We start from the raw sequence: 26733 nt of genomic DNA on the forward strand, positions 1-26733 counted from the left end.
GCCGTCTCAAAAGTGCATACAAGGCATGCTAAACAAGCTTTTTAATAAGGCAAAGAAAAGAGAAATAAGCAAATAAGGCTTCATGAGGAATGTGCTTTATGGGATTCCTCGATAAATGCCCCGGTCCTGTGGTGGCTGAGATTCCTCTCTGGAGAGACAAGGCGCTCTGTTTTACAAGCCTTTAACACCAACAAGCTTCCCGAATTTATTGCGGCTTTATATGCAGGAGTGGGTAGGGTGGGGTGCGTTTTGATGGGTGGGTGGTGTAAACAGAGAGAGGGGTCAACAGGAGATGAAGGCCTCCCACCCTCAGGGGGTGTCATGCTGGAAGGCACAAGGCTTCCCAGTGATGAAGCCCTCGGGAAAGGCAGTCTCACCACTGGAAGGAAGGGTTTACCCGGCCCAGGGTCAGGGCTCTGTTTGTTTTAAGGTCTGCACCCGGGCCTGATTGGGCGGATCGTGTAGTGTAAATCCGGGAAAGGCAGGAGTTTTTACTTGATCGAGGATAAATATAAAGAAAGCAATCTCAAGCTAAATCAGATCTTAATCACTTGATAGCTTGAATGTTACGGCATGTTTCCTCACGTAGGATATCATCTGAATCAGTGGACCAGCCCCCCCCCCCCCGCCCCCCGCCTCCTGCAGGGCTCTCCTTGAAGAATGGCGGTGTGGATTTATTAGCTAACGATAGCAATAAGAAGAGGTGTAGATCACCGCCTGCAAGATCAGACATGCACCGACGACGGGTTTCAAATTCCACAGAGGTCAAGGATCCTTTCATTTGCACTCCTGAAAGAAACCCACTAATTCACTCCCACCAAACCAGGATAATGCATGAACGACGAATCACAACAACTCCTTAACTAAAAAATTACCGCAGGAAGAAAACCTCCCTAATCATCAGAGCCAGATCTCTTCATCGATAAGCAGCGGATGGGCCTCGTTGTTGTCATTGTTTATCCTCAGCTCACCATCTTCATGGATCCCAATAACTGCCCGTGTATAGGTGGCGACTTGAGACGTTGCAAAATGTAACTTTCTTATCATAAACCACAGAGCTCTGCTCCCCTCATCAAGTCATAAACCCTCCGCTGCTGGAAAGCGTTGAGACTATTAAAGCTAACCCATTATTACTGCATGGCATCCTCCATGATTTGGCTCAGACCCAGGCCAAAAACCAACATGGCGGTCTCCTCCACCTCCACCGCCACCCCCGTCCCACCAAGTGTGCTGGAGAGGGCTTGTTAATCCGCAGCGTCATTGTTCCCCGACAACGCGATGGTGGTGAGGATTTGAAGTGAGCGAATGCCTGAACCCGGTGGGTCTAGCGTCTCTCTCCGGGGGCCCGCTGGTCGCCGTGGAGACCACACTGCTGCTGCTGCTGCTGCCGGCGCAGGTTTACGGGGAAAGGATTAGGAATTAATCCCCTTGTCTTCGGGCTTTAATTATTCACAGACACAGAGTTTTGGGAACCTTTTGTGTGCACAGCATTGGGCCCGCCGAGGTGCAGGAGTGGGCGGAGGTGAGAGGTGATCCACTCATCCAGAAAGCAGAGTTGTAGTGATAAAATGAAGTACAGTACACACGCAGCACAGAGGGGAACGTGAGAAGAATTAGTAAAATACAGCAGATCTGAGCCCAGCTGGTGGATCAAAGATCATAAGCCAGTACAGTACGATCCGAGCAGAATTAATCAGCTAAATTAAAACACTGCAGCTGTGGAATGTTTAATATGAAGAAACTAAAACGGATCATTATTATCATCCCCGCTGAGCGGTACGGTGCGCTACATACCATGGACCTCTGGACGCAAGCCAACGCAAACAAACTCCAGAGAAACACCGATCTCAGTGGCCAGGGAAACAGAGTACAGGCTGTGTGAAGCGAAACCCTGCTCCAGAGCACCGTCCCACCAGACTACACCATCAGACATCAGACTACACCACCAGATCAGATTACACCATCAGACTACACCAGCCATCAGACAACTTCCCCAGTCTACACCATCCGTCACCAGACTAGACCACCACACTACACCCGCCGTCTACACTACCAGACCAGACCACCCGCCTACACCCCCAAACTACACCACCAGAGTACACCATCAGACTACACCCCCAGCCTGAAACGCAACACTTTGGGGTCACAATCTGGGACCCCCAACCCCCCCATTACTGGGATGGACCCCATTTCTTTGGACAGTCTCTCAACCATTATAATCCTTTGGATCCGAGACTAGCCACGCCCCCCCCGTTCCCTGTCCCCCGTCCGCCCTCCCTTAACCAATGATCATCCCATCCAGTCAGATTACACTTGAGATCTCCATTAAATTAAAGTCCATTGACTCAAGTAATGCCCTGTCCTCTGCCGCATCCACCCTGCAAGAACAGACCCTTGGCTTTGTTCCTCCTCCTCCCTAAGTCTCCCCTCTGTAAGTAGCACACCGGGGCATCTGCCACTGAAGCCCTGCACAAACATCAGGCCTGAGATTACACAGAAGGCAGCACTGCAGCCTATATTTAGAGGTCCAGCTGTGGCCTCCCAGCCCCTGGTCCTGATAGTGTGCGTGGAGGAGTAAGACGCTCTCTTCCCCCCGTGCAACACACTGTGTCAACGCGGGAGTCTGGAATGCATCTCAATGCAGTGGCGACACCTTTCAGTGTTTGGTAACAAACGCTGCATTTGAATTTCAATGGGTGCCTATAGTGTATTGCGTTAAGGTGATGATCGTTTGATGACGGGATAAGTGTCACATTGTAAAAAGGGGGTTGATTCAGAGAAACCTGTTTAAACTAAAATACAATTAGATTGCTCAAATGAAAAAAGGGAAATATAACAAACAAATGATATAGAGGGAATTTAGAACAAAGTCACGGTTGTCTCTGAAAGTGGGACTCTTGCACAAAGCGGACCGGTTTCCTTGTTATTCAGCAGCGCTTCTCCTTATTCTGGGTAAAAACAACAGCTGTTATGCTCCTGCAAATGCTTACCTTCACTGTGGACATTTTCTATCAGTGCAATCCGAGCCCAAGGTGGGAGGGACGTCAGCTTATCTGCCCTGTTTCTAAAGGCATAATTAAAAGAAGGATTCGCCGCAGCTCGCAGCTAAAGCCCCCAGACACTGGATTATTATCCAATAAAAGCCTGCACTCATCAGCAGCCGCCCGGCTAAAGATCAAGACGGCCGCCGCCAGACCGGGGACCCGCTCTTATTGACAACGCCAAGGCGCCAGTGGAGGGAAAGGTCACACAGCAAGGAACCCTAACATTTCACACTCAATCAAGGCCATTAGCGGTTGTGGCTTCAAACACATCTCTGCCACTGATTACAGCTAAACCTCCTGGAAACGCCACCATAGCCTGCCCACGATGGAAATCTCTTGGTTGACTTCTTGAGCGTTAACTCTGTTCATCTAAGCATCTAAGACATATGTTCTGCTCCAGCCAAGTTTAGATACGAGAGGCCATGAAGAGGATGTTTTTAACAATCTTATAAATAAAAACCTGCTGGAGCTAAAAATGTCCCTCAGTGGGTGACTTCAATGCATTCATATTTATTCAGTGTTGATTGGAAGACAAAAACAGAAACAAAGAAACTGCAACTTTCAAGGTGAGCCGTAATGTGTCAGGGCGAAATGGACCAGAAGAAAACGAGTGAATAATAAAGAGGTGCTTGGTAAGCTGGTCATTATTAGAGCCTAATTAGGCGTCAGTGGAGCTATGTAAATGTCTCCCCCAAAGCATTTGTCTTACTCGTGGGCTCTGTCCCAAGACTAGCAGCGCAAGATTAGTTATAACTTAGCACGGAAAACAAACATATTGTTCCAGCTAATGCTCCGAGATCATGCCAATAGATTGGCCCGCTAATCACTGGTCCCCTGCAGGGAGAGGATCTGCGGGGGGGGCTGTGATGTCAAACACACACAGTGTGGGCTGGGCCCTATAGGCTGGGTTCCATGATAAAGGAATGGGTCTATTTAAATGGCGCTTGAAGGCCCATTCAGCGTTAGCCCCATCACAGTTTTCAAAAAGGGAGAACTTGGCAGATAGACCTCTGAAAAACAATTGCCTTGATCCGTCTCTTGAATTGCAGTCGTTTTGTTTTGTTTTTGTGCTTTCAGAAAGGGGTGTTCAGACCAAACCCACAGCCCCACCGTGTTGGAGTTCTGCACAAAAAGGGCATTCAGAGGTTCAGAAGTATTAGAAGTGCCCCGTGCACTGAATCTTTTTGACCTGGCGCAATTATGGAATGATGACATACTTTGGCACCAATCTTTTTCTCTTCTTTATCGTCTCATTAGAATATAAACTGTGGAAAATATGGTTTGTTTATATGGTTGAATGAGAATTAAGTGCAACAGAACTCAGCGTTCACAAATCGTTTTTCTCCGAAGATCACCACCTATTTTAGTTTTTGGATGTGTTGCATAAATCCAAAGAAACCAAACCAGATTGACACAGTGTGTTCTTTGGTAGATTCCTATTTTGCCATGTTCATATTAATCTTCATAAACGTCAAACCCAGTCGGTCTAACACATTAGCAAAGATCTGTAAAAATTAGGATTCTTTCATCCTAAAAATATTGGTGCACTGTTGATTGAAAGCAATTAACATCAGAAATCGGCAGTCTCCACTTTCTCAGCCAGAAACATTGTCTGCAGGTTCTTGTTTTGGCCACAACTACCACGCTTTTGGGAGAGGATGTTGGAAAGGGAGCAAAGAAACGTCTGGCAAATTCCAGCCCCCCACATGAATGGTCAACACTTAGCCCACCTGAGCTGCTGCTGGCCTGGCCTGGCTGACCCCGCCGCACCCCTCCTCCCACCAGCCTTCTCCCCTTGGCAATCAGTGAATGACCCACAGTCTCGCTGAGTGTCAGAGCAGCTCGGTAAAGGGAGCCGCTTGCATAAGAAAGAATCTGAAGTAAGTGCCACAGTGTGTGTGTGTGTGTGTGTGTGTGTGTGTGTGTGTGTGTGTGTGTGTGTGTGTGTGTGTGTGTGTGTGTGTGTGTGTGTGTGTGTGTGTGTGCGCCCTACTAGCTTCTTTACCTCGCTAAGAGCAATGCCAATACAAACAGCTTGCACACTTCAATGCCAAAATAAAAACGACATGTACATTAGTTGTAGTTTTCCCCCCTACCATATCTAGAGCCCATGGATGGTACCAGCAGGCCGGATTGTGGCATGAAGCGAGCATCCACATAAATAATTCCAGAAGTTCATGTCAATGTCAAGAGCGATTTTGTTCTCTGGAAAACAGAGCATTTAACAAAGCAGACAATGAGCATGACTGGATCTCATACATTTTTTATCTGGAAAATAAACTCTGTGGGTTAAATGACTTTATTGGGACACTGCCAAGATTGGAGTTCTGCAAACTCATTGGTTTTTCCACGACTTACGTTTCAACACAGTTTCAAAGTTACTGCTGCACAATGCACACTTCATCTCCATCAATAGACGGTTGTAACTCAAATCCGCGTCCACGCGCTGCACTGACATGTCTACATGACAACGGCCTGATAATCCTTTGAAACGCAGCCCTCAAACGTTCAGCTGAGGTGAGCTTCCAGTTGACGCTCACTCGACAGAACCAAGTTGCCACACAAAACTTTCCTTGAGGGAGGAAGGCATAGCCAAAAAGCAATGAATGAACTAATGAACTGAAAAACCGAAAGGAAAAGAAAAAGCCTAACTCAATAAGATGCTGCTGGTGATGATTAATCTAGGTATTTTCTCTCCATTGTAGCAGTCTTTGTGGTGTGAGTTGTGTGTTGTGTCAGCATAGGGATCTTGCCACGGAGTAGGAGAAGGTAAGAAAATGGGTGGGTGGTTAGGTGTGGGAGGGTTGGAAAGGAACTCTTGTGGAGAGACAAGCCCCCCCCCCACACACACACACACTCACACACACCAGGAGGAAGCTATAAACTAAACGTGTGTTTTATATAAAATAATATTTAAACAATTGTTATAGAGCTGCTTTCATAGCCAACACACTGATTGGAAGTGCAGAGTTCATTAGCGGACACACACACACACACACACACACACACACACACACACACACACACACACACACACACACACACACACACACACACACACACACACACACACACACACACACACACACACTTGCGACAGGACTTGTGTTCCTCTGGCGTCAATCATCCATTTGCTACATGTTTGAGCAGAAAACATAATAATTTGTGTTTTAACGATCAGTGATTCATACAGAGTCACCTCTTGTGAACACTTCTTCACAGAATACAACCAATAAGGAGAGAGCAGGGAGCACCAGTAAGGAGAGCATGAAGCACCTGTAAAAAGAGCAGCCTCATCATCACCATACGTTGGCCCACCATAACTGCACAACCCAGTGTTTACTTGAGGCCTCAACGGTCAGACCCCTTACAGCCCATGAAGGAGTCTGGTGCGTGACTCACTCCTCTGACATCCCTCTAGAGGGGAGGGGATGTCCAGGAGACAGATGAGAGTTTGGGAGAATAAGTGTCTTTTTAATAAATCTGCCCATCATAAAACTTGTAGATGCCAGATCGGTAAAGACTTTGAGGCCATTAGAGGTCAGCCTGAATCCAACGGTTCTTCGGAACACTGAATACGCTCACCAGATGGAAAACACAATCTGTCGAATTCCTTCAAAGAGATTTGGCAAGACATCGAGTTCACATTGGAAGCGAGGGGATCGTCTGATTGCAATGACAACTGAGATAGGCTATGGCCAATTCTAGATAAACATAGCCTAAGGCTATATTGATAGAATAATTTCAAACATAATCAAATTGATATGTAAGCCTACACTTCACGCAAAGCCAGCTTCAAATATGTGGGTATAACTGCATTTTCACGGAATACGGAACAATAAATAAGAACAATGGAGTAAATTGTACACATCATCTCTTCTCAACTTCACTGCTCCCCCTCCTGCAATCTGAGTGGCTGTCTGACCAGCCGGTGGACGGCAGCAGACTGAGACTGGAAAAAAACCTTCTCACATAATAAAAAGCTGAATCTCGTTGTTTTTTCCAGACAGTCGCGGTAATGTGTTCAACCAGCCGCCAAACGTCTCCGTTAGAGCGGTTGTTGTTGTTGTTCTTTATGAGACGCAGGCCTGACGGTACATCTGGTCAAACATTAAGCTGAAACTTTTCGGACTTCTAACATCACAAAGAACAAAAAAGTAGGCCAATCGCATGTAAACTCCTCAAATTTTTTGATTACGTTTTCTCCTATTTGCATCTACAAAATTATACTTTTTTGTCATCATACCTTTTAATATCCAAACAATTGTGTCACTTTGCGAAATAAAACGCAGAGTGCGTCCTAAAGCTTCTTAAAACCACATCCCGGCTGTCATCCTTGGAGCCTCCAGGGCCACTGAGCAGCTCCGAACTAATAGGGATCCGTGGCAGGCTTCACCTCCACAGTAAGAGAGGTACATTCCGCTGCAAAGGAAGAGCTTACCAGCTTTACAGGGATCCTTGTAGTCGATCACCTCTGAGCTGGCAGACGGCTCCACATAGTAGCTCGGCTCTATCGCCTCAAGATCCACCGCCGATAGCAGGCGAAGACAGCCCAGCAGGAACGCACACCTCGCCGCGAGATCCATGGTTCTAGTGGGGACTCGGCGGAGAGCCGAGGAATAAAGGGGAGGAAAGAGGGACGAGAAAGAGGGACAGACGCGCACGCGAGAGAGAGAGAGGGAGGGAGGGAGAGAGACAGAGAGAGAGAGGGAGAGAGGAAAATGGGAGGTTTGGGGAAATGAGATCCCTCCGGAGGGCGGGTTTAACGGAGTCCTGATTCCGGGGCAGCGATGCGCCCCTAGCCGAGCTCGGGGCGCGTAGCACGTTAGCTGCAAACTTTGGTTTTATAACTGCACTAAAACACACCTTTACGGTATAAAACACACCTTTGAGGTCTGCGCTGTGAACACATCGGACCTAGCAAACGGGCACGTACTGGGAATACATAGTTTGAAAATCAATATAGTGCGGTTGGAGAGCTACATAGGTGGACATATGGATATTAATAGTTCACAAAGTATCTCTCGTCTCCCTCCCTCATCCGCTAATCAAGGCGCGCGAGATGCGCGTGGAGGGAAAGAGCCAAAACAAAAGCGCCCCCTCACGCACGCGGAAATATTCGCACGTGTGCTCTTGAATCCACCCAACACAAACACCCCCCCCACACACACACACACGCACGCACATGTGCACACACGCGCGCGCAAACGAGCGCGCACACGCATAAACACACACACATCGTTCTATTTCATTCCTACTGACCGCCAGAGGCGGTGCTTTAGCACTGGATGTTCCATCTCGCGCATGCGCAGGTCGAGTAATTATACCAAAAAAGTCACCTGTGACACCTGGGTGACCCGAGAAAGTCTATATATTCCGGAGTCACCCGAGGTTCTGTTCCTTCTATTTTCTCGCGGTAGCGTACTAGCAGGACACACAAACATTGTTTGTTGTAAGAGATACCATATTAGCTTGTCGCAAGTAGCCTTGTAACCCAAGGGTTGGTGCCTCGATTTAACTTCGTCCACCAAGGGCTGCGACTCGCAATTAGTTTGATATCGGCAGGGGTGAGTAAAGTGTGTAGGCTACGCGTAGTCGACTATCCGTCGGCTAGCGCGGCAGCCGATTTCACCTTTCTACCCTTTGCTTTAATTTGCTTAGAGCATTAATTGGCGGCTAGTTTTCAGTCGCCGTGTTATTCTTTCGGTCTCGCACCGTTTCTCGGGTGCGTTCGCCTAAGCCCGGTTGCTCATTTGTATGCGCCAGTGCGCGGCTTGGGGTCCAAGCCGCCGTCACTGTATTTATTTAGCCAGTTGCGCTCTTTAATTAATCGCCAGTGAGTGGCTTGGTTTTCAAAAAGCCGTCACTGTATTTTCCTGGCGCCGTCACTCTATCGTCGGGCGCATTATTGCTCGGGTGCTCTCGCCTGTAGCTTGATTGCCTAGCCTGCGCTGATTGCTCTCCGGTGCGCTGCTTGGATTACCAAGGCTCGCCGTCACTGTGTTGTTGCCGGGGTGTCGCGTCGTTGCTCGGGTGCTCTCGCCTAAAGCTCGATTGCCTAGCCTGTGTTAATTTGCTCTCCAGTGGGCTGCTTGGGTTTCCAAGGCTCGCCGTCACTGTTATTGTCGGAGTCAAGTGTCGCGTCGCTCGGGTGCTCTCGCCTGTAGCTCGCCGTCACTGTTATTGTCGGAGGGTCGCGTCGCTCGGGTGCTCTCGCCTGTAGCTCGCCGTCACTGTTATTGTCGGGCTGTCGCGTCGTTGCTTGGGTGCTCTCGCCTAGAACTCGATTGCCTAGCCTGTATTAATTTGCTCTCCAGTGGGCTGCTTGGGTTTCCAAGGCTTGCCGTCACTGTTATTGTCGGGGTGTCGCGTCGCTCGGGTGCTCTCGCCTGTAGCTTGCCGTCACTGTTATTGTCGGGGTGTCGCGTCGTTGCTCGGGTGCTCTCGCCTAAAGCTCGATTGCCTAGCCTACTGATTAATTTGCTTGCAATTTGCCGACATGCTAAGCGCCCATAGTTGTGTCACCTGCATGGCCTCCCTGCAGGCGGAGGATGGCCATGACCAGTGCCCTGCGTGTCTCGGGGTTGAACACCTCAGGGAAGCAGTGTCGGATAACCCGTGCATGAACTGTAGTTTCATGCCTCATGCACTGAGGCTAGCTAGGTTGGCTGAGGTGGAGGGCAGACCAGGGTTGCCCCCTTCGGGTCTTGGTCCTAGTGGCACCAGGCGCCGTGCCTCGGCAGCTGGGGGACCCCCCGGGAAGTCCCGTAAGGTCGAAAACTTGGCAAACCAAGTGAATAAGCTCTCGGATGAGGTTGCTCAGATTAAAACCCTCCTACAGAACCTCCAACCAGCTCAGGGTGTACCAGCCGCGGCCCCTGCGGCTGCGCAACCCACTTATACAGAGGATGACATGCTGTCTACAGCTGCGTCCTGTAGCCTTTTTGCAGAGGAGGAAGAGCAAGCGTCCCTTGCCTCTCAGGCGTTCTCTCAAGGGTCTCTGGGCGGCTCGGCTAGAGGGTCAGTGTCCGGCTGCGACACTGTTAGACCAGCCGTGCGAATGGCCCTGGCAACACTGGGGTTGGATGAAGCTCCTGTTTCATCTGCACATGTGAACGCCTTTTTTCCACAGGCCGCTCAACCTTCCGTTTTCTCTTTGCCCCCCTCTGAGCCGTACATCGCAGAGCTTCATAGATGCTGGCCAGATTCAAGGGCTCTCTCCCATCACACTAGTGATAGCAGAGGTCTGGCAACTATGGCCAATGCTGATTCTTATGGCTTGGACCGGTTAGCTCCGATTGAGCCTGCTATAGCGTCCCTGGTTGTCTCCCCGGACGAGGCTCTGAGAACCGATGCGCGCTGCCCTCGGCCCCAGTGCCGGATTACAGATGACCTCCTTACCAGGAGTTATAACATTGCTGCCCGTGTGGGACGTCTTGGGAATTCGCTCTCTCACATCGTTCTGGCGCTGTCTCAGACTATACGTGGGTCAGGTGCTGATCCTTCAGCACAGACCCTCAGTGATGCTTCACTGCAAACCTTTGCTTACATGACTAGGGAGCTAGGCAGGTTAATGTCAACTGTTACGTTGGCGCGCCGCCAGGTTTGGCTGGCGCAGTCACCGCTTTCGGAGGTGTGTCGACGGACCCTCCGTTCTCTTCCAGTAGTCCCAGGCCAGACATTTGGGCCAGCTGCTCTTCAGGCCCTGGAGCGAAGTGTACAGGTAGGCCAGGCTAGCCAGCAGTTTGCTAGCTTACGGCGTGCACCTCTGCTCCATTCTAGGCCGGGGGCCTCTGCGGTACCCCGTGCCAATAGCGCTCAACCACGTTCAGGTGGACAATCGAGGGGCCAGCACTTCTCAGCACGGGCTGACCAGCGCCGTAGCTCTGCGCCACGGGTGGCATTTCAGGCGCCAAGAGGTTCGGCGCCCAGTCGCCGCCCCCCCAGGGCCCCTAGGGGCAGGGGGGGTAGGTACTGAAGTCCAAGGGCCGGTCGTCGGACGCTTTTCTCAGCAGCACTTGAGCTACTGGCAAGAGCAGACCACAGACCCTTGGATAGTGTCCACGCTATCCAACGGGTACACACTACAATTCCGACGCCGGCCCCCAACTTTCAGCGGGATCAAGGTTACCGTGGTCACCAATCCCGACAGATCCCTGGTCCTGAGACAGGAAGTAGCCACCCTCCTTGGGAAGGGTGCCATCGAAGTAGTAGAACCACAAGAACAGCTCGATGGGTTCTACTCAACCTACTTTCTGGTACCGAAGAAGGATGGCGGGTTTCGCCCCATTCTGGACTTGAGAGGGCTGAATCAGTTCCTCAAGGTTCTTCCCTTCCACATGCTGCGTGTTGCGGACGTCCTCCAGGCTATCGCTCAGGGGGACTGGTTCGTATCAATAGACCTGAAAGACGCTTACTTTCACGTCCCTATTGCCCAACGTCACAGGCGGTTCCTCCGCTTTGCTTTTCTGGGCAAGGTTTACCAGTTCAGGGTTCTTCCGTTCGGGCTGTCTCTGGCCCCGCGTATATTTACACGGTGTGTAGCAGCAGCCCTGTCACCATTACAGGCCACAGGTATGGCGATACTGCCATACCTGGACGACTGGTTGGTCATTTCCCCAACTCGGGAGCAGGCGGTCAGGGACACAGCCACTCTCCTCAGCCATGTGGACCGGCTTGGCCTTATGGTCAATTTTACCAAGAGCAACCTTACACCTTGTCGGGTTGTGAGCTATCTGGGGCTGGTGCTCGACTCGGTGGCCATGCGAGCCTGCCTCTCTCCAAAGCGCGTAGCTACCATTCTGCAGCTGCTACAGCGCTTCAGGCGGGGGAAGTTGCTGGAATACAGCCTCTTCCTTCGACTGATAGGTCTGCTGACCTCAGCATCCATGGTGGTCCCACTAGGCCTTCTGGAATTGCGTCCCCTTCAGATCTGGGTGAATGGTCTCCACTTGGACCCCAAGTGGCAGAGACACAAGATGGTCAGGGTGTCTGGGCGGTGCCTTCGGGCCCTCAGACCCTGGAGAGAGAGGGCATACCTGATTGCGGGGTCGCCCTTAGGGAGGATAGCTTCCCGGCGGGAGGTTGTGGAGACGGACGCCTCCCTTTCCGGCTGGGGTGCAGTATGGCAGTGCAGGACTGTCAGAGGCCAGTGGGATGCCCAGCAGAGACTGGAGCATATAAATGTGCTGGAACTCCTTGCGGTGTTCTTAGCTCTCAGGCACTTCCTTCCAGTTCTGAGGGACCGACATGTTCTTGTCCGGACAGACAACACCTCCACAGTTTACCACGTCAACCATCAGGGGGGCACCAGATCGAGGCAGAGCCTGCGGGTCACGCAAGGGCTCCTTCGGTGGGCGTTCCCCCATTTTCTAAGCCTGAGGGCTGTCCATGTTCCAGGTGTCCGGAACACAGCGGCAGACCTTCTCTCTCGCCAAGGGCCACCCCCCGGAGAGTGGAGACTCCATCCGGAGGTGGTGGGGATGATTTGGGACAGGTATGGCAGGGCAGTGGCGGATCTCTTTGCTTCCGAAGAGACCACCCACTGTCCCCTTTGGTTCTCCTTGACGGAGAGGACCAGTCCCCTAGGGCAGGACGCTCTGGCTCATGCTTGGCCAGACAGCCTGCTTTATGCATTTCCCCCAATTCCCCTTTTACTGGCAACGCTGGACAGGGTCCAGCGTGGCTGTCACAGCCTACTTCTGGTGGCTCCACATTGGCCAGGAAGGCCATGGTTCCCACCATTACTGAAACTCCTCAACGGAGAGCCTTGGTGCCTCCCAGAGAGACGGGACCTTCTGTCTCAGGTAGGCGGACGCATATGGCACACGAATCCTGGCCGCCTGCGGCTGTGCGTGTGGCCCCTGAGAGCCAGGACCCACTGCTGAGGTCTTGCGACCAGTCAGTGGTCCGTACTATTTTTAGTTCAAGGGCACCCTCCACTAGGTTGCTCTATGCAAACAGGTGGAAGTTGTTTTCACAGTGGTGCGTGGCGCGGGGCGAAGTCCCGGAGACCTGCTCAGTGGTAGTGATACTACACTTCCTGCAGTCTGTGTTGGACAACAGAAGAGCTGCGTCTACCCTGCGTGTTTATATGGCCGCGATCTCAGCCACACACGCAAGGGTGGATAACCAGATGGTAGGGTCCCACTACCTAATCAGGCAGTTTCTGAAGGGAGCCCAGAGGCTTCAACCGCCGCGATCCCTGAGGGCACCATCATGGGACCTGAAAGTAGCTCTGAGGTCCTTATGTCTACCCCCATTTGAGCCACTAAGTCAGGCAGACCTGACGCGGCTGTCCATGAAGACGGCATTTCTCCTTGCCATTGCAACTGCAAAACGGGTCGGTGAACTCCATGCCTTGTCAGTAAGCCAGGCGTGTTTGCGCTGGCACGCAGATGGGTCAGGAGTGGTGCTCTGGCCGAACCCATCCTTCCTACCCAAACGATTGTCTCCCCATCATGTAAACCAATCAATCGAGTTGGCTGCTTTCAATCCCCCAGGCTCTCCAGGGGGTGCAGAAAGAGTGTCAGACCTGTTGTGCCCGGTGCGGGCGCTTAGGGCATATGTTGAAGCGACAACCAGCTTGCGTAAGACGGATAACCTCTTTGTCTGTTACGGGGGCTGCAGGAAGGGGGCTGCCCTATCGAAACAGAGACTCTCCCACTGGGTTGTGGATGTGATCTTGAATGCCTATAGGGCGCAGGGGCTCCCTATGCCCTTGGCCGTTAAGTGCCACTCTACCAGGAGTATGGCTACTTCATGGGCTGCCTTGAAGGGGGTTCCACTTCAGGACATTTGCTCCGCGGCTACATGGTCCTCATCATGTACGTTTGCCCGATACTACAGGGTTAATGTCGCTGCTCCTCATCCTGTGGCGACGGCTGTCCTGTCGGCGGCTTCGAGCCTTGATTGAAGTGAGCACTCTTCGTGACCTTTTTGGTATTAGTCATCCAGTGCTAAAGCACCGCCTCTGGCGGTCAGTAGGAATGAAATAGAACGATAGTTACGTATGTAACTACGGTTCTATGAATTCCGGATGACCGCCAGAGTTCTCTGTCACTCAGACTTCTCAGATTCCGCGAGAAGATCCAGTTGGAACAGAACCTCGGGTGACTCCGGAATATATAGACTTTCTCGGGTCACCCAGGTGTCACAGGTGACTTTTTTGGTATAATTACTCGACCTGCGCATGCGCGAGATGGAACATCCAGTGCTAAAGCACCGCCTCTGGCGGTCATCCGGAATTCATAGAACCGTAGTTACATACGTAACTATCGTTTAAACACATCGCCTTTTTAGAGAAGCGCCATCTATTGACCAAATATATAACTGTTTTATTTAGTTACGCCTCGTTTCCACATACGTATGTTTTTCGTATCCGTGCTTCCGTTAATGTACGGAAGGAGTCGCTAGTGTTTTACGTACGGACATGAATTTATTTACGGACAAAAGATGGGGGAGCGTATGATAATGGCCGTTTTTAGGAGACCGGTACTTTGGAACATGAGGATCGACATATACAGAGATGAAAACAAAACCAACCAGGCGGGGGCGGGGTAGGTGACAGATAAGCTCTGACAGATATTAGCTTTCCCAACATACAAAGAAAGTCCAAGTGTTGCAAGAGCTAGGAGGACAGGCGCCCACACAATAAACAAACAGACAAAATATATACTGAGAAACACAAGCGTATTGAAAACAAAGCGCTTTATTAGAGGGGGATTTACTTGTAGTTGTTTAGCCTGAATTTCAAAGAGTTAATTATGGAGTTGAGATTTTTCAATGACAAAACAAATATGGGACAGACGTTTTTAAAGGTTCCGTTTTCGAAGGTTCATGCAATCATTTTAGCAATCAATATATAATGAAAAAAACAATTATAAAACAACAAAGAAATCATTCTGCAAAGAAAACAAAAGACTTGAAATTAGCTTTTGTTGTTCACTGTAAACAAATATGAATAAAATGTAGTTATGAATATCTCCAGAGGTTATAAGTGATAGGGGATTATAGATAGATCATTATAAAACCCACAACAGTAAGATATGAACATAAACTAAAACATGGTTAGTTCCCTATGAACACATAATCCACATGGTCAGACAATAAACAATTCTCTTGCAAAGAGCATAATCCATGATCTCTAGTTTCTTCTTCTGAAACGAGGGGAGCACATAGCGACATATTGTAATCAAGCCTTCAGCTTTTTGGAGCATAGCAGCAGCATGTAGCAGTGCTCAGTGTTGCCAGACCAACGAGTGGTCTTGGCCTCTTCAGTCTTTCATCCAGATCAGGCCTTGATGCCCGGTCAGATGAGAGGGTGGGTCAGTCAGGGCCCAGGTCAAGGCGGGCGGGGTGGCTCTGCCTCCTAAAGGCCCATCTGTAGGTCACAGCCCCAGGGCAGGTCTCTGAGAGTGAGCTGGTTCTAGCAGCCAGCCAATCGTGGCGAGAAATCCTCGTGCATCACTGCTGCGAAGGACGACATTGAAACACGTTGTGATTTACGAACCCTGGAGCACACAAAGTAATTGTCTGGGAGAAAACCCTTATGGAATCCATTGGGATATGGTCCCTAATTCCAATTAAAATGTGACCTATGGCAATGCTACGGATAGAATTTTTGTATGCATAATTTGGTCATAATAGCCTACATACAGCAACCTGACACAAATGTACAATATATAGAGCTGATGTGGCGTTAAAGTATGACAAAAAGGCAACCACTTTGAAAGTATTGGGCTTGTATAATTAAAACCAGACAGAACCATTTAATTTCTAGAGATACCCACCCCCCCCACACACACACACATTCCACCTCCCCCTCCCCCTCTTGTGAAACTGCAGTTGCCATGGCAGTAAACACTTGTAATGGCACCAAGAATCCCTTTTGGTGGTGCAGATAATGATGTGGGCAGTGTGAAGCACAACGTAAAGAATGGACGTTAATGGCAGCAGAAAGAAAAACATAATCACAAATGATCTGGGCTGATATTGAATAATGGCTGAGCTAATTCAACGATGTCCCCCTTCATAAAAAACGTTAGAAATAAATAGAAGACTCCTCAAAGATGTACTTCATGAAGTACCAACACCAAACACACCTTTGGGTCTGGAGTCTTCGCCAGCGTCAGAGCGGCAGGCTGGTTTAATGACCCCACTCTGGGCTGAGATCCTCGCAGGGTCACCATGATAGATGTGGGGGCTTTCTGCCCTACCGACGAGACACAAAGAACAGGCCTCAACACAACCTGGAGAAGATGGACATGCAGCAACAAGGAATACAATATAAAGACACAGCAGTCCTCAACATAACCTGGAGAAGATGGACATGCAGCAACAAGGAGTTCAATATAAAGACACAGAAGTCCTCAACAAAACCTGGAGAAGATGGACTTGCAGCAACAAGGAGTTCAATATAAAGACACAGCAGTCCTCAGCATAACCTGGAGAAGATGAACATGCAGTAACAAGGAGTACAATGTGAAGACACAGCAGTCCTAAACACAACCCGGAGAAGATGGACATGCAGTAACAAGGTTTACAATATAAAGACGCATAGCGCAGTTCTCAACATAACCTGGAGAAGATCGACATACAGTAACAAGCAGTACAATATAAAGACAGCAGTCCTCATCACAACCTGGAGAAGATGGACATGCAGTCCTGGAAAAGCTTGTAACAAGGACATGCAGCAACAAGGAGTACAAAAAATATAATATTATAATTTTGCATTTCATATTTCTCAAGACGGCTGTCATAATGAAGCTCTTGTTTTAGCTCTAAGCAAATTAAATGGTTAAGGCGTTAATGGTCGTGATGGAACACATGACAATGTTCAATAAGCAAGCACAGCATGAAAATGGAGGAACGATTTTAGCACACTCAAATGAAGAAAACATGGATTGGATTTAACTTTTTATTGCAATGATTGGAACTGGAAGGCTTTGCACCCCACTAGTATCTCAGAGTGAAGCTCTCTCTTATAATGAGAATGTGTGCTTGTTGAACGTGATTTAATGAACAGGATTCCAAATGTTACATGCAGAGGCACACAGAATGAACACATTAAACATAAAGTGGTGAATCTCTCAAGATGGACAGATCTTGGAAAACATAAACAATGTCATTTGGCTCAAATCATTTTGATACTCGTTTTTTGTTACCATCAAAATCGCTCTGTTTTCTTTTGTCACTATGGTAACAGTTCTCCTAAATCAAATTGTGCTGCTGCTGAACCAACATGTAAGCATTCCACATACAGTCCGCTTCCACTTCACATGATGAGTCAGGAGCTGTCAAACTAAGGTTTGGACATCACATCATATAAGATGTTATGGCTCTTTCCAAACAGAAATATTCAGGAGAAAACAACAACACAAAATACGTCCTGCGTAGCGGGGCTGTGCATCTGTGCAACTGTAAGACGAGAGCATTGGTTACGCTCTCGCAGGGTCGCTATGTGCTCCGATAGCCGACAGCCCCTTCCTGTAGCGGGGCTGACAGGACCACCCTGACCTAGTGTCCCCACCACATGGAGGAATGAACCCTGGGCGCTCAGCGCGGGCGTCTGGGCTTGGCGGTCCGAGACGTACCGGCGCTCTGGCTGTGGCTGATGTGGGCCAGACCGGGCAGACTGCTGGCCAGCTTGGCCAGGCCGCCGTTGGTGAGGAGCTGGTGGATGGCGGTCGTCTTGGACACGCCGCCTGCGGAGGTCACCGGCACAGCTCGCAGCAGAGTGCTGCTGCAGATGGAGCTCAGCACCTGGCCCTGTGTCCTCCCAGACATCACCTGTGGAGCACAGACACCGGATGAGCTGCAGTTGATCACAACGCACCTCTGCCCACAGACACAACCACCAGTCAGGGATTCAACTATATTGACATGGACCTTTATCACGACTCAATTCAGATGGAATAGACGGCAACCCCACTCAACTCCAAGCCCTCAACGAGCAAGCGCCATGAGAAGGAGTTGGAGTCTAACTGGTGCTAGTCCGCCATGTCGGTAACACAGGAGGTGGATGCGTGCGTTGTACCTGGGTGCTGCCTGTGCTTGCGGATGTGGCGGGAGAGCTAGGAGCTTTGGTGACGATCTCCTGTAGACTGAAGCTTAGGCCTTGGAGCAGACTGCTGGCGGACGGCGCTGCACACACAAACAGCATCGGTGACTCCAGTGGCACACATGCACACACACCCGCACAGGAGAGGCAGTATGCACACTGTAAAAGTCACGTTCAAAGGGCAAGGTCGGGGACAGACGGGGACAGATGGCGCAACAGGAACGAATCAATGGCAATGTTTACTAGGCAATGTCGCTGCCATCACACGGTGTGTTCCATGGCTGTTTACAACCTCAGAGGGGACATCAAAGCTCTGGGTAAACAGCGAGGTGGTCCGTGCCGTGTGTAATGATATCGATGGGCGAGCTGAGAGTGATGCACAGGCAGGACGGGTCAGCAGATACCTTGGGAGGTAGCAGGAGCCGGCCCCTGGGCTGGTGCGGAGGACAACGACACCATGCAAGACTGCACGCTGCCGAGAGAGCTGGGGCCTGCGGACAGGCCACTAGACACCTCTGAGACACTAGCAGACCTGCAGTGACACACAACCAACCAGTCTCCTCAGGAGCTAGCCCACAGAGCGGCGTCTGGCTACCAGCCGGCTCCCCCACCCCCGAGCCCGCAGCCCGCACCTCATCAACGCTCGTTGGCGAGCACAGGTCGGCCCACCATGAGGGGCGTGGTAAGCGTGTAGGGGTGTCAGTGAAGGTAAGGGGTTACATTGGGTTGGAGGGGGGTGGCAGGGCGGTCGGACCTACCGTTGAGCTGTCAGGAGGCCGGAGAGTTCCTTGGCCCCAGCCACGGTCTGGCCCACCGTCATGGTCACTGGCCTCCCCGAGGCCCCGGCTGTACGTGCAGAGCCGGAAACGGCCATTAAATCAGGAAGTAAACAAGCTGCCCGTAATGGCTTCTGAAGAAGCGCCTCCAGCCAAGCTTCCCTCGGGCCAGCATTCCTTTTTACTATTAACCCAAATTTAGCTTTTGACTGAAAGGGCAATAAGATTGAATGGGTCTAGGGGGAGGGGTTGGCACAAAGAAATATCCTTTTATTTAAAAATCTGGGATTTCAATACAACAATAATAAATATATACCCAGTCTAGGGCAGCGAGGAGCATTGAAGGAACAACCAAAGGGTCGGCCATGCCCTTTGAAAGTACACAGTGCCCGTGTGCAGCCCTACTGGAGTGCTACAGTGAAGAGCAAGCGTCTACCTTCCTGCGTGGAAGAAGCGAGGGCGCCCCCTGCTGACTCGCCTTGGGATACGATGGTGACCTTGATCTTGGCCTTCTTGGAGCCGCGGCCGGGCGTGGGGCTGGGGGTCTGCCTCCTCTTGCCGTGGGGCCGGAACTCATCCCGGTCCATGCCCTCCGCCTGGTCGCTGGACACGGGCACTGTGGAAGGAGCCGCGTTACTCAAAGAGGGCTGCAGACCAGGAGGATCTTGATATGCTGGAACTTAATGTATGCACTTATTGTATGTTGTTCGTCCTTGCACTTAAACGGGGAATGGTTTAAGCTAACATTTGTAAGTACTTGGCACTTGGTGCTATGAAAATCTTAACTGTACAGACAGCGATATGTTGTTTCTCTTTCTTCTGACAAATATACTTATTGTAAGTCACTTTGGATAAAAAGCGTCTGCTAAATGTAAATGTATATGCTGCTGTTTGCCCCTTCTCAGTCCTAGTCATAATGTAACTCAAGCGGCTGAAAAGGTTTCCTAAACTTTACAGTGCTGAACAAACAATCATAAAAATTGCATAATAATAATAACATCATTGTACAAAATAGCTGCCAGTAGGTATGCTGCGACAAACAAAACGGAGAAAGAGAAATACAGCAATTAAGATATGTCAGTGATGCAGGAAGAAGAAAATGAAGAGAAAAGAGAAAGGAGAGGGGACAGATACTTACCAAAGACACAGGGAGGGGTGCCCGGAGGAAGGTTTTTCCTCACAAGCATGTTTTGTTTCATAAAAGCTGCAAACTGAGCTGGAATGAATTGGAAACAGAGGACGGAAAGAGAGGAGCAGCAGGCAGAAGAGGGATGAGGGAGAGTATTTACAGTTTTTTTCCAGCCTGACCCTGCTGATGTCATGACTCGGTTATCTCTAAACATTGGTCATCTTATAAACAGACTGGAGATTATGAGAAGTATGTATGATTCCTAGAAACACTTTGTGGCAGTTGGGGGTTTGTGACTCACAGTTGACAGATTCACACCAGACTGTGTGCATGTGCACGCGTGAGTGTCTGTGTGAGTGTGCATGAGTTTGCGCGCGTGTGTATTTGTGTGCATGTGTGTTTGCGTGTTGGGGGCGAGGGGGGGGGCAAGAGTGAGATGGTGCACGTCTGGGCAGAAGGCCCATTGTACGAATGCCCGTAGTACACAAGGGCACTTTTCGCGGCACCTGTGGTGTCCCAGCCTCTGGAAGCCGGCCAGACGTACCTTGAGCCTGCTTGTGTGTGAGCGTGGTGCCGGAGCGCTGCATGTGCGTCTTGAGGAGCTGTGTGGCTGTGATCAGGCTGGACTTCTGAGCTGGAGAGAGGCCGGAGGGTTTGGGCTTGGGGCTGGAGGTGGGACTGCTGCAGATGCTGGAAAGATCCTGAAGGGCGCAGCAGCACATTGGTGATCTTTCCACAACATTTGACCAGCTAGGACAGTATGTTCTTCCATTAACAACATCAATACACAATGTTGTAGCAGATAGCTTGACGACGCTGAGGATGATTATGATCAACCATCAATCCATCCATCGGTTCAATATCACATGTAGTTTCATGTGGTGATAATTTTTAAAGATTTCCTTCTCAATTTAAACTAGGGCTGCAACAACAAATCCAACTGAAAGCGTTGGCAATGAATTTGGCCTTCGATTCGTTGAGTCGCGCGATAAATACGTCACTCGTAGGCGCGGCACTGTTTACAGCCAGCCGCCGGCAGGTTGGTTCATGGTTCATGCACGCCCACAGCGAGCTTTAGTGTGAGCGACCACAGCTTGTATTTTGGTCATATCTTAACACTGGACTGTAGGCCTATATAAAAGTGTTGTACCTTCACTGTCTTTGGGTTAAAAAAACTCCTTCAACTCAGATTCTGTCTAGTCCAAACAAAAACTGTCAGCTGCTGCTGCTACAGACGGTGTGCAGACGGGCTCGGAGTCGGCACCGCGTGCATCAACAGTCATTCATAGCAGCGGTAGTAATCACACAACCAGATGGTGTAGAAAGTCCCGTCAGTTAAAAATAGTAATCCTGTTTTTAAATCCATGTTAAAATCGGCAGGATATAGAGCTAGTTAGCTTAAAAAAAAGTAGCAAATAGTGTCAAATGGGACGTGTTCAGGTCGGCTCAGTAATATGATTGATGTGTTCAAATTGAGATTTTGGCGAAAACTAAAATAGATAGTAAAGATGGAATTATGACCCGTTTAACGTCCTATCTTGAGCTATGATCATCTTATCAGCAATTAAAGCAATAATACAAGTTCTATTTCAACAAAATAATAGAAAAGTATCAATAGTGGTATCAATAAAGACTTGGATCGTTAAGGAGTCTCGAAAATGGTATCAATATCAATAAAAATGAACGATCTCGAAATGAACGAAATACTTTAACCAGTATTTACTGGTTAAAGATGTTATCGGTTAACCGGTTAACCATGGACATCCCTTATATACCGTTTATTTATAAATGTATATCATACATTGTAGGTTTTTCTTGTGTTATCCCAGTTACCGGTATGTTTTTTTTATCTTTTTATCATTTAATATTACTTTTAATAGTTCCGGGACGTTGGAGCAATAACCTTGTGTTTTTACACTTCAGTCTGCACTGCAAATTTGAAGTAATGTTCAGCTTTGAATAAAGATGCGGCAATTACTAATGTTAATTATTTTATCAGATTCATCGATTAATTGAAAAAATAATCGACCGATTAATCGATTATTAAGATAATCGTCAGTTGCAGCCCTAATTTAAACCAATGAAAGACTGAGCTGAACACTTTCTCCAGGTGACGCGACACTTGGTGTCCAGTGTCGCGTCAAGCAGCAAACTGAGAACTGACCTCCGAGCCAGAGGGGGAGATGGGGAGCCTCATGGCCGGCGACGAGGGCCGGCCCCGCTCCAGGTCGAAGGGCAGCTCTCTCCGGGGCCTCCTCTTCTTCTCCGTGTCCAGGTCCCTCAGCTCCCCTGAGCCGTGGCTGTGGCTCTCTGCCCGGGTCAGCACCACAGACAGGAAGTCCGCTATCTCATCCTACACACCGCCAACAGTACAACGTGGCGTCAGCAAGGCTATGTCTATTGAACATGAAAGAAAAAGGTCTGCGGCAGCTGAAGAGGGACAGGTCTGTGGTACCTGCAGGCAGCGATCCACCATGGTCTGAGTGAGTCCCTCCGTTTTCATTTTGGTTGAGTTGATCCTTGAAGGGGAAAACACAACATCAATACTATTGCTATTTTGTTTTACCAACAACACCAATACTACTACTACTATCACCACCGCCACCACCCGAATGACCTGACTGTAGTGAAGAGTACAGTAGATAGGGATCAACCAGCATCCACCATGAAATCATCACACCATGACTTTGTCACACGTCACACCATGACGTGGTAAAATATGCGGTGAAGCGGTGGCGTGCACGGCACTGAAGACACACCTGAGGTAGTCGTCAGCCCCTCCCACCACCACCATGCTGTTGTCGGCCCTCAGCCTCTCCCTGAACTCCTCCATGGCCTCCGTGCTGCACTGCAGGGCGTTCTGCCCCACCACAAACAGCACCGGCGTATTCATGTCCAGCAGCGTGTCGTCCACATCCTGCCCGCCCAGGGACACAGCAAACAATAGCTTAGGAGAGACCGCCATACACGACAGAGTATTGACCTGACTTCATCGGTGAGAGCTCACCCCTCTTGGTCCATTGACAGTTAGAAGGGGAAAGCCCAGACACACCACAGCCGTCAGATACTCCATCAGCGAGACCTGCCGTTGGAAAGGGGAAAAGTCAAACACTGCATCACAGGAAGGAATATAAAAGTGTGAATGTAAACATTGTGCAACAGTGGGTAAAAGAGCACTCACATGACAGGCAATAAGAGCTCCTACATTCCACCCCACCAGGACAATGGGTTTGAGAGGGAAATGGCTGTGAACCTGCATTGAAAACAGTATAAACACTTTGTTCACGTGTAGTGTTGTGGGATTTATGATTGAAAAAAAGAAATAAACATATTCAAAAGCATCAAAGGAGGGTAAGCTTTGCTGTTGATTAAGAAAACAAATTATTGAAAGCTTGGACTAAGACAAAAGTTAATATCCTAAACCACTAGAAGAGACAGTTGCGCCACACACCAAAATCGGTTGTGAACTACAAACAAGCCAAGAAAAAAGCAAAAACGGCATACCTCCATGACTTTTGCCCTCACGGTCCCCAACATGTGCTCCAGACATTGATTAATCCCAACATTTGATCCACTGTTTACATGGGTGTTCACTGGAATGACCTAAAAAAAATAAAATAAAAGTTAAGCACACCATGAGAAAACAAAAACAACAGGGTGGCTGAAGGACGCAGACTTTGCCACTGACCTTTCCGAGACAAGAGAGCTGAGATTGCCAGAACCTCATTCTCCGGGAGGTGGAAAGGGCAGGGTTGGTGGGGCCTGAGGGGGCGATCAGGATGAGGGGGGAGCCAGGGAGCTTGCTCTGAAACAGACACAAAAACAGACCTCTGTGCTTTACAAACTGTTCTTGTTTTTGTGCAACAGAGTAGGGCTTGGCGATATAACGGTAGTGAGATTTATACCGGTATATTTTTGAAAGAGATATGTAGTTGAGACAATATCGCCATACCGGTATATTATATATTATTTTGATGTTGCCTTGCGAGCGCTATTTCATAAGGCCGACCGCTGCTCTGTGAGCCTACAAGCCATATTCAGCTGCTCAATCACGCCCCTTACATGTACGTAGTGTTCTCCCACCCACGTTACGCATCACGACAAACTTTGAACAAAAACATGGCGGATACGGTGGTAGAGAGTACGGAACCCGTAAAAGGGACATGGGGTAAAAAAAACGTTTGTGTGTGTGTGTGCGTGCATGTCAGTTTAGTGAAGTAATAATCTAATCGGTTGTGTGTAAGAATAAAATACCGTCATGCGGTTGTTTATTTTTTCCTAAATCCAAATAAATGGTTGATGGTGAATACTTGCGGCGTGGAGTTAAAACACTTTACCCATTTTGTTCAAAATATCGTTATAATATCTTATATTGCCATTCAAACAAAAAAAATCGAAATACGAGTTTTGGTCACCCAGCAAGAGGATCATATCGCCCAGCCCTACAAAAAAGTAAACACAGACTGAAGCGCCACAAAGGAAAGGGAAGAAGGAAACAAACCGGTTTGTTATGGGACAGAACCCCCACAGCTGGGTCCCAGGGACGTTTCAGTAACAGCGAGAGGGCCTCAGCACCAGCCGCTCCGCTCTTGGCAGAGGACGTCTGCAGCATCCTGTCAATCAGGGATGGCAGCTGGCCAGAGCGGGAGAAAACGATGAAAGCAATAAGACTTTGCCCAAACACTACACATGAAGCTTTCTCATCCGAGTAATAGCAACTATTAATAAGTCATTAATACGGTGCAGTGGATATAGATCAAGTAAAACTACCTTGCTTTTGAGGGTCTGGAGAACATCCAGATAGGCAGCGAGCATGGCGAGGCTCAAGGACTCGATCAAGGTAGTGTGCAACCACTGAGTCAGCTTTGTGTCCCAGTTGACACTAGCTAGCGCATGACGCACTTTCCTGGCACACTTATCCACAGCAATCCTACGCAAGACTGGTTCATTGCAGGCCTGCAGCCAAGGCAAGAAGATTAGTGATAAGAAGACTCTTATTATGGATACAATGTCACATTGGAAAAAGGATGACCTTAAACCAACTGTGGCCTTTTGTACAAAGTGATGAGGCAATAGTGGCAGGTGTCTTTACTAATTAACTCACATTTTCGTTGGCGAGCCGGGCTAGGCGTTCGGTCTGCAGCGCTTTAAGCAGTTTATTGAACAACTTGTTCTGCACCAAGGACCACCCAGTTCTGAAACGGAAAGAAGATGGATCACTAAAACACCAGGTCAAAAGGGAAGGACTAGATAGTAAATGGTGTTTTCATTGATTTGGGTAAATGGGGTATTGCATGTGCTTCCTACTTGTTGACGTGGTCCTCCCAGTCGTCGGGGGGCGGGGGATTATCAGCAATGGTTCGAGCAAATAAGACGTGTCTCTCGCATTCCTTCATCACACTCCGGGCTTTCTGGTTATCATACAGGGGGATGGGTGTGGGAGTGACTGTCTCAATATCCAGCACCGCATCCGACTCTCTAAGGAGAAAGATTAAATTACAAATGGTTGACGGCAAGAGGATCATTCAATGATGAAACGGAGACAGGGTTACAGGACAGCTGTGGCCGATGTATCAGTTTAAATAACCAGGAGGAAGGTGTTAACCGTTTTACTCACGATGGGCCATCGGGCTGCCGACGACGATCGGTGACGAACAGCGCTCTGGTGGGCCGGGCGCTGCTGGCGTCTGGATGTGCGTTCCAGGGTTTGGCGTAGCTGTGGTCCAGGAACACCAGGTCCAGCTCTCGTTCATGACCTGACAGCTGGAAGAGCAACGATGTGCCCATTTTTCTGGTCGATGTCTGGAAGTCTTTGTCCCCACAGCGGTGCATTCTCTCTGGGGTCACTGAGGACCCTAGCAAGGATGATCAGTCTGTTAGGATCCACGCCGTGCTGGAGAAGGGACATAGTAAGAGCCAGTGCATTTCCAGTCTTACACCCCAGGCTGTGACACACCTCCAACCCTCTTCCATTTAAAAGGGGAATAGATTACACATGATGATTAATGCACAGCTTCCCCCCTACAAGATCAAACTAAATAACAGTTCTGAATACAGTAAACCGCATGGACTGTATCAGTTTAGTAAACAGAGAGGAGTGACTGTTCTACTGATCTACCTAGCCATGCGTGTGCAGAGGCTTGGAGGCTCGTACGTGAACTACGTTGACTTCACGGACGTGTATAACGTAGCGTTACTGACTGTGTAACGCTTGAGAACACTTGGTACGTGTTACACGGTACATGGACGCTGTGACACACGTGACGTTATTGTTAAACAGGATCCTCTCGCCTAGCATTAGCAACAAGCTAGCTAACGTCACTTAGCGTAGAGCACTGCACTTGACAAGGCAACCCGAGCTCACCGTTTAACTTTGTTCAGCCATGCTTTATCAGTCGTGGAGCATAAGGCCGTAGTCAGACAAACGGAAGTATAAAACTAGACTACGTTGCGTAAATAATAAAAACAAGGCAAAAATAAACGCGCGTAATGATTACGCTAGTTTTCCTTTGTTGTATGCCGAGTTGCCAGATTCTTCAGTAAACCCCCGTTCTAAGGCCAAATACCTAAATACAGCCTTCACGGAAATCTTTGTAAGCAAACCTGGCAACCAGTTTGAAGGCGCGGCTGCGTCACATGGTGCTGTTCTGCGTTGCGTCAGATCTTTAAGTTGTATTCTAACCATAGTATTTGTATTTCTTTTTCATATTTAATTACAATGAA

The 26733-nt window shown here is 49.1% G+C and overlaps 3 protein-coding genes across 9 annotated transcripts in view; 1 reads left to right on the top strand and 2 right to left on the bottom strand.

The window, feature by feature from the left end:
* The window catches only part of bmp1a (bone morphogenetic protein 1a), a 31286-nt gene extending 23375 nt beyond the window's left edge, over positions 1–7911 (bottom strand). The window contains exon 1 of the mRNA XM_056591855.1: positions 7486–7911. Within this exon, the coding sequence (XP_056447830.1) occupies positions 7486–7630 (145 nt within the window). The 5' untranslated portion in view covers positions 7631–7911. The remainder of the gene's footprint in view (positions 1–7485) is intronic.
* A 1632-nt stretch (positions 7912–9543) lies between these two features.
* On the top strand, positions 9544–14318 carry LOC130384359 (uncharacterized). The gene is made up of 3 exons (XM_056592481.1): positions 9544–9608; positions 9886–10064; positions 10827–14318. The coding sequence occupies exons 1-3, from the start codon at positions 9544–9546 to the stop codon at positions 12929–12931; spliced, it is 2349 nt and encodes a 782-aa protein (XP_056448456.1). The 3' UTR covers positions 12932–14318.
* Positions 14319–16064: 1746 nt separating this feature from the next.
* On the bottom strand, positions 16065–26561 carry kansl3 (KAT8 regulatory NSL complex subunit 3). Of its 7 annotated transcripts, XM_056591862.1 has the most exons (21): positions 26375–26561; positions 25628–25903; positions 25318–25488; positions 25115–25205; positions 24781–24966; positions 24512–24643; positions 23699–23815; positions 23515–23613; positions 23192–23263; positions 23018–23092; positions 22770–22927; positions 22466–22529; positions 22175–22363; positions 20555–20711; positions 20020–20097; positions 19318–19497; positions 18864–18951; positions 18510–18637; positions 18082–18188; positions 17639–17834; positions 16065–16257 (listed from the first exon to the last, which is right to left on the bottom strand). In XM_056591862.1, exons 2-21 carry the CDS (start codon positions 25840–25842, stop codon positions 16109–16111), a joined length of 2652 nt encoding a protein of 883 aa, XP_056447837.1. In that variant the 5' UTR covers positions 25843–25903; positions 26375–26561; the 3' UTR covers positions 16065–16108. The 7 variants fall into 7 exon arrangements, with proteins under 7 accessions (XP_056447837.1, XP_056447832.1, XP_056447833.1 ...); XM_056591857.1 differs by lacking the exon at positions 16065–16257 and having other exon boundaries at positions 16355–17834; positions 25628–25865; positions 26375–26560; XM_056591858.1 differs by lacking the exon at positions 16065–16257 and having other exon boundaries at positions 16356–17834; positions 19360–19497; positions 26375–26560.
* Between the last annotated feature and the right edge of the window lie 172 nt (positions 26562–26733).

Source organism: Gadus chalcogrammus, chromosome 6 (genome assembly GCF_026213295.1).
Source record: "Gadus chalcogrammus isolate NIFS_2021 chromosome 6, NIFS_Gcha_1.0, whole genome shotgun sequence".
NCBI lineage: Eukaryota > Metazoa > Chordata > Actinopteri > Gadiformes > Gadidae > Gadus > Gadus chalcogrammus.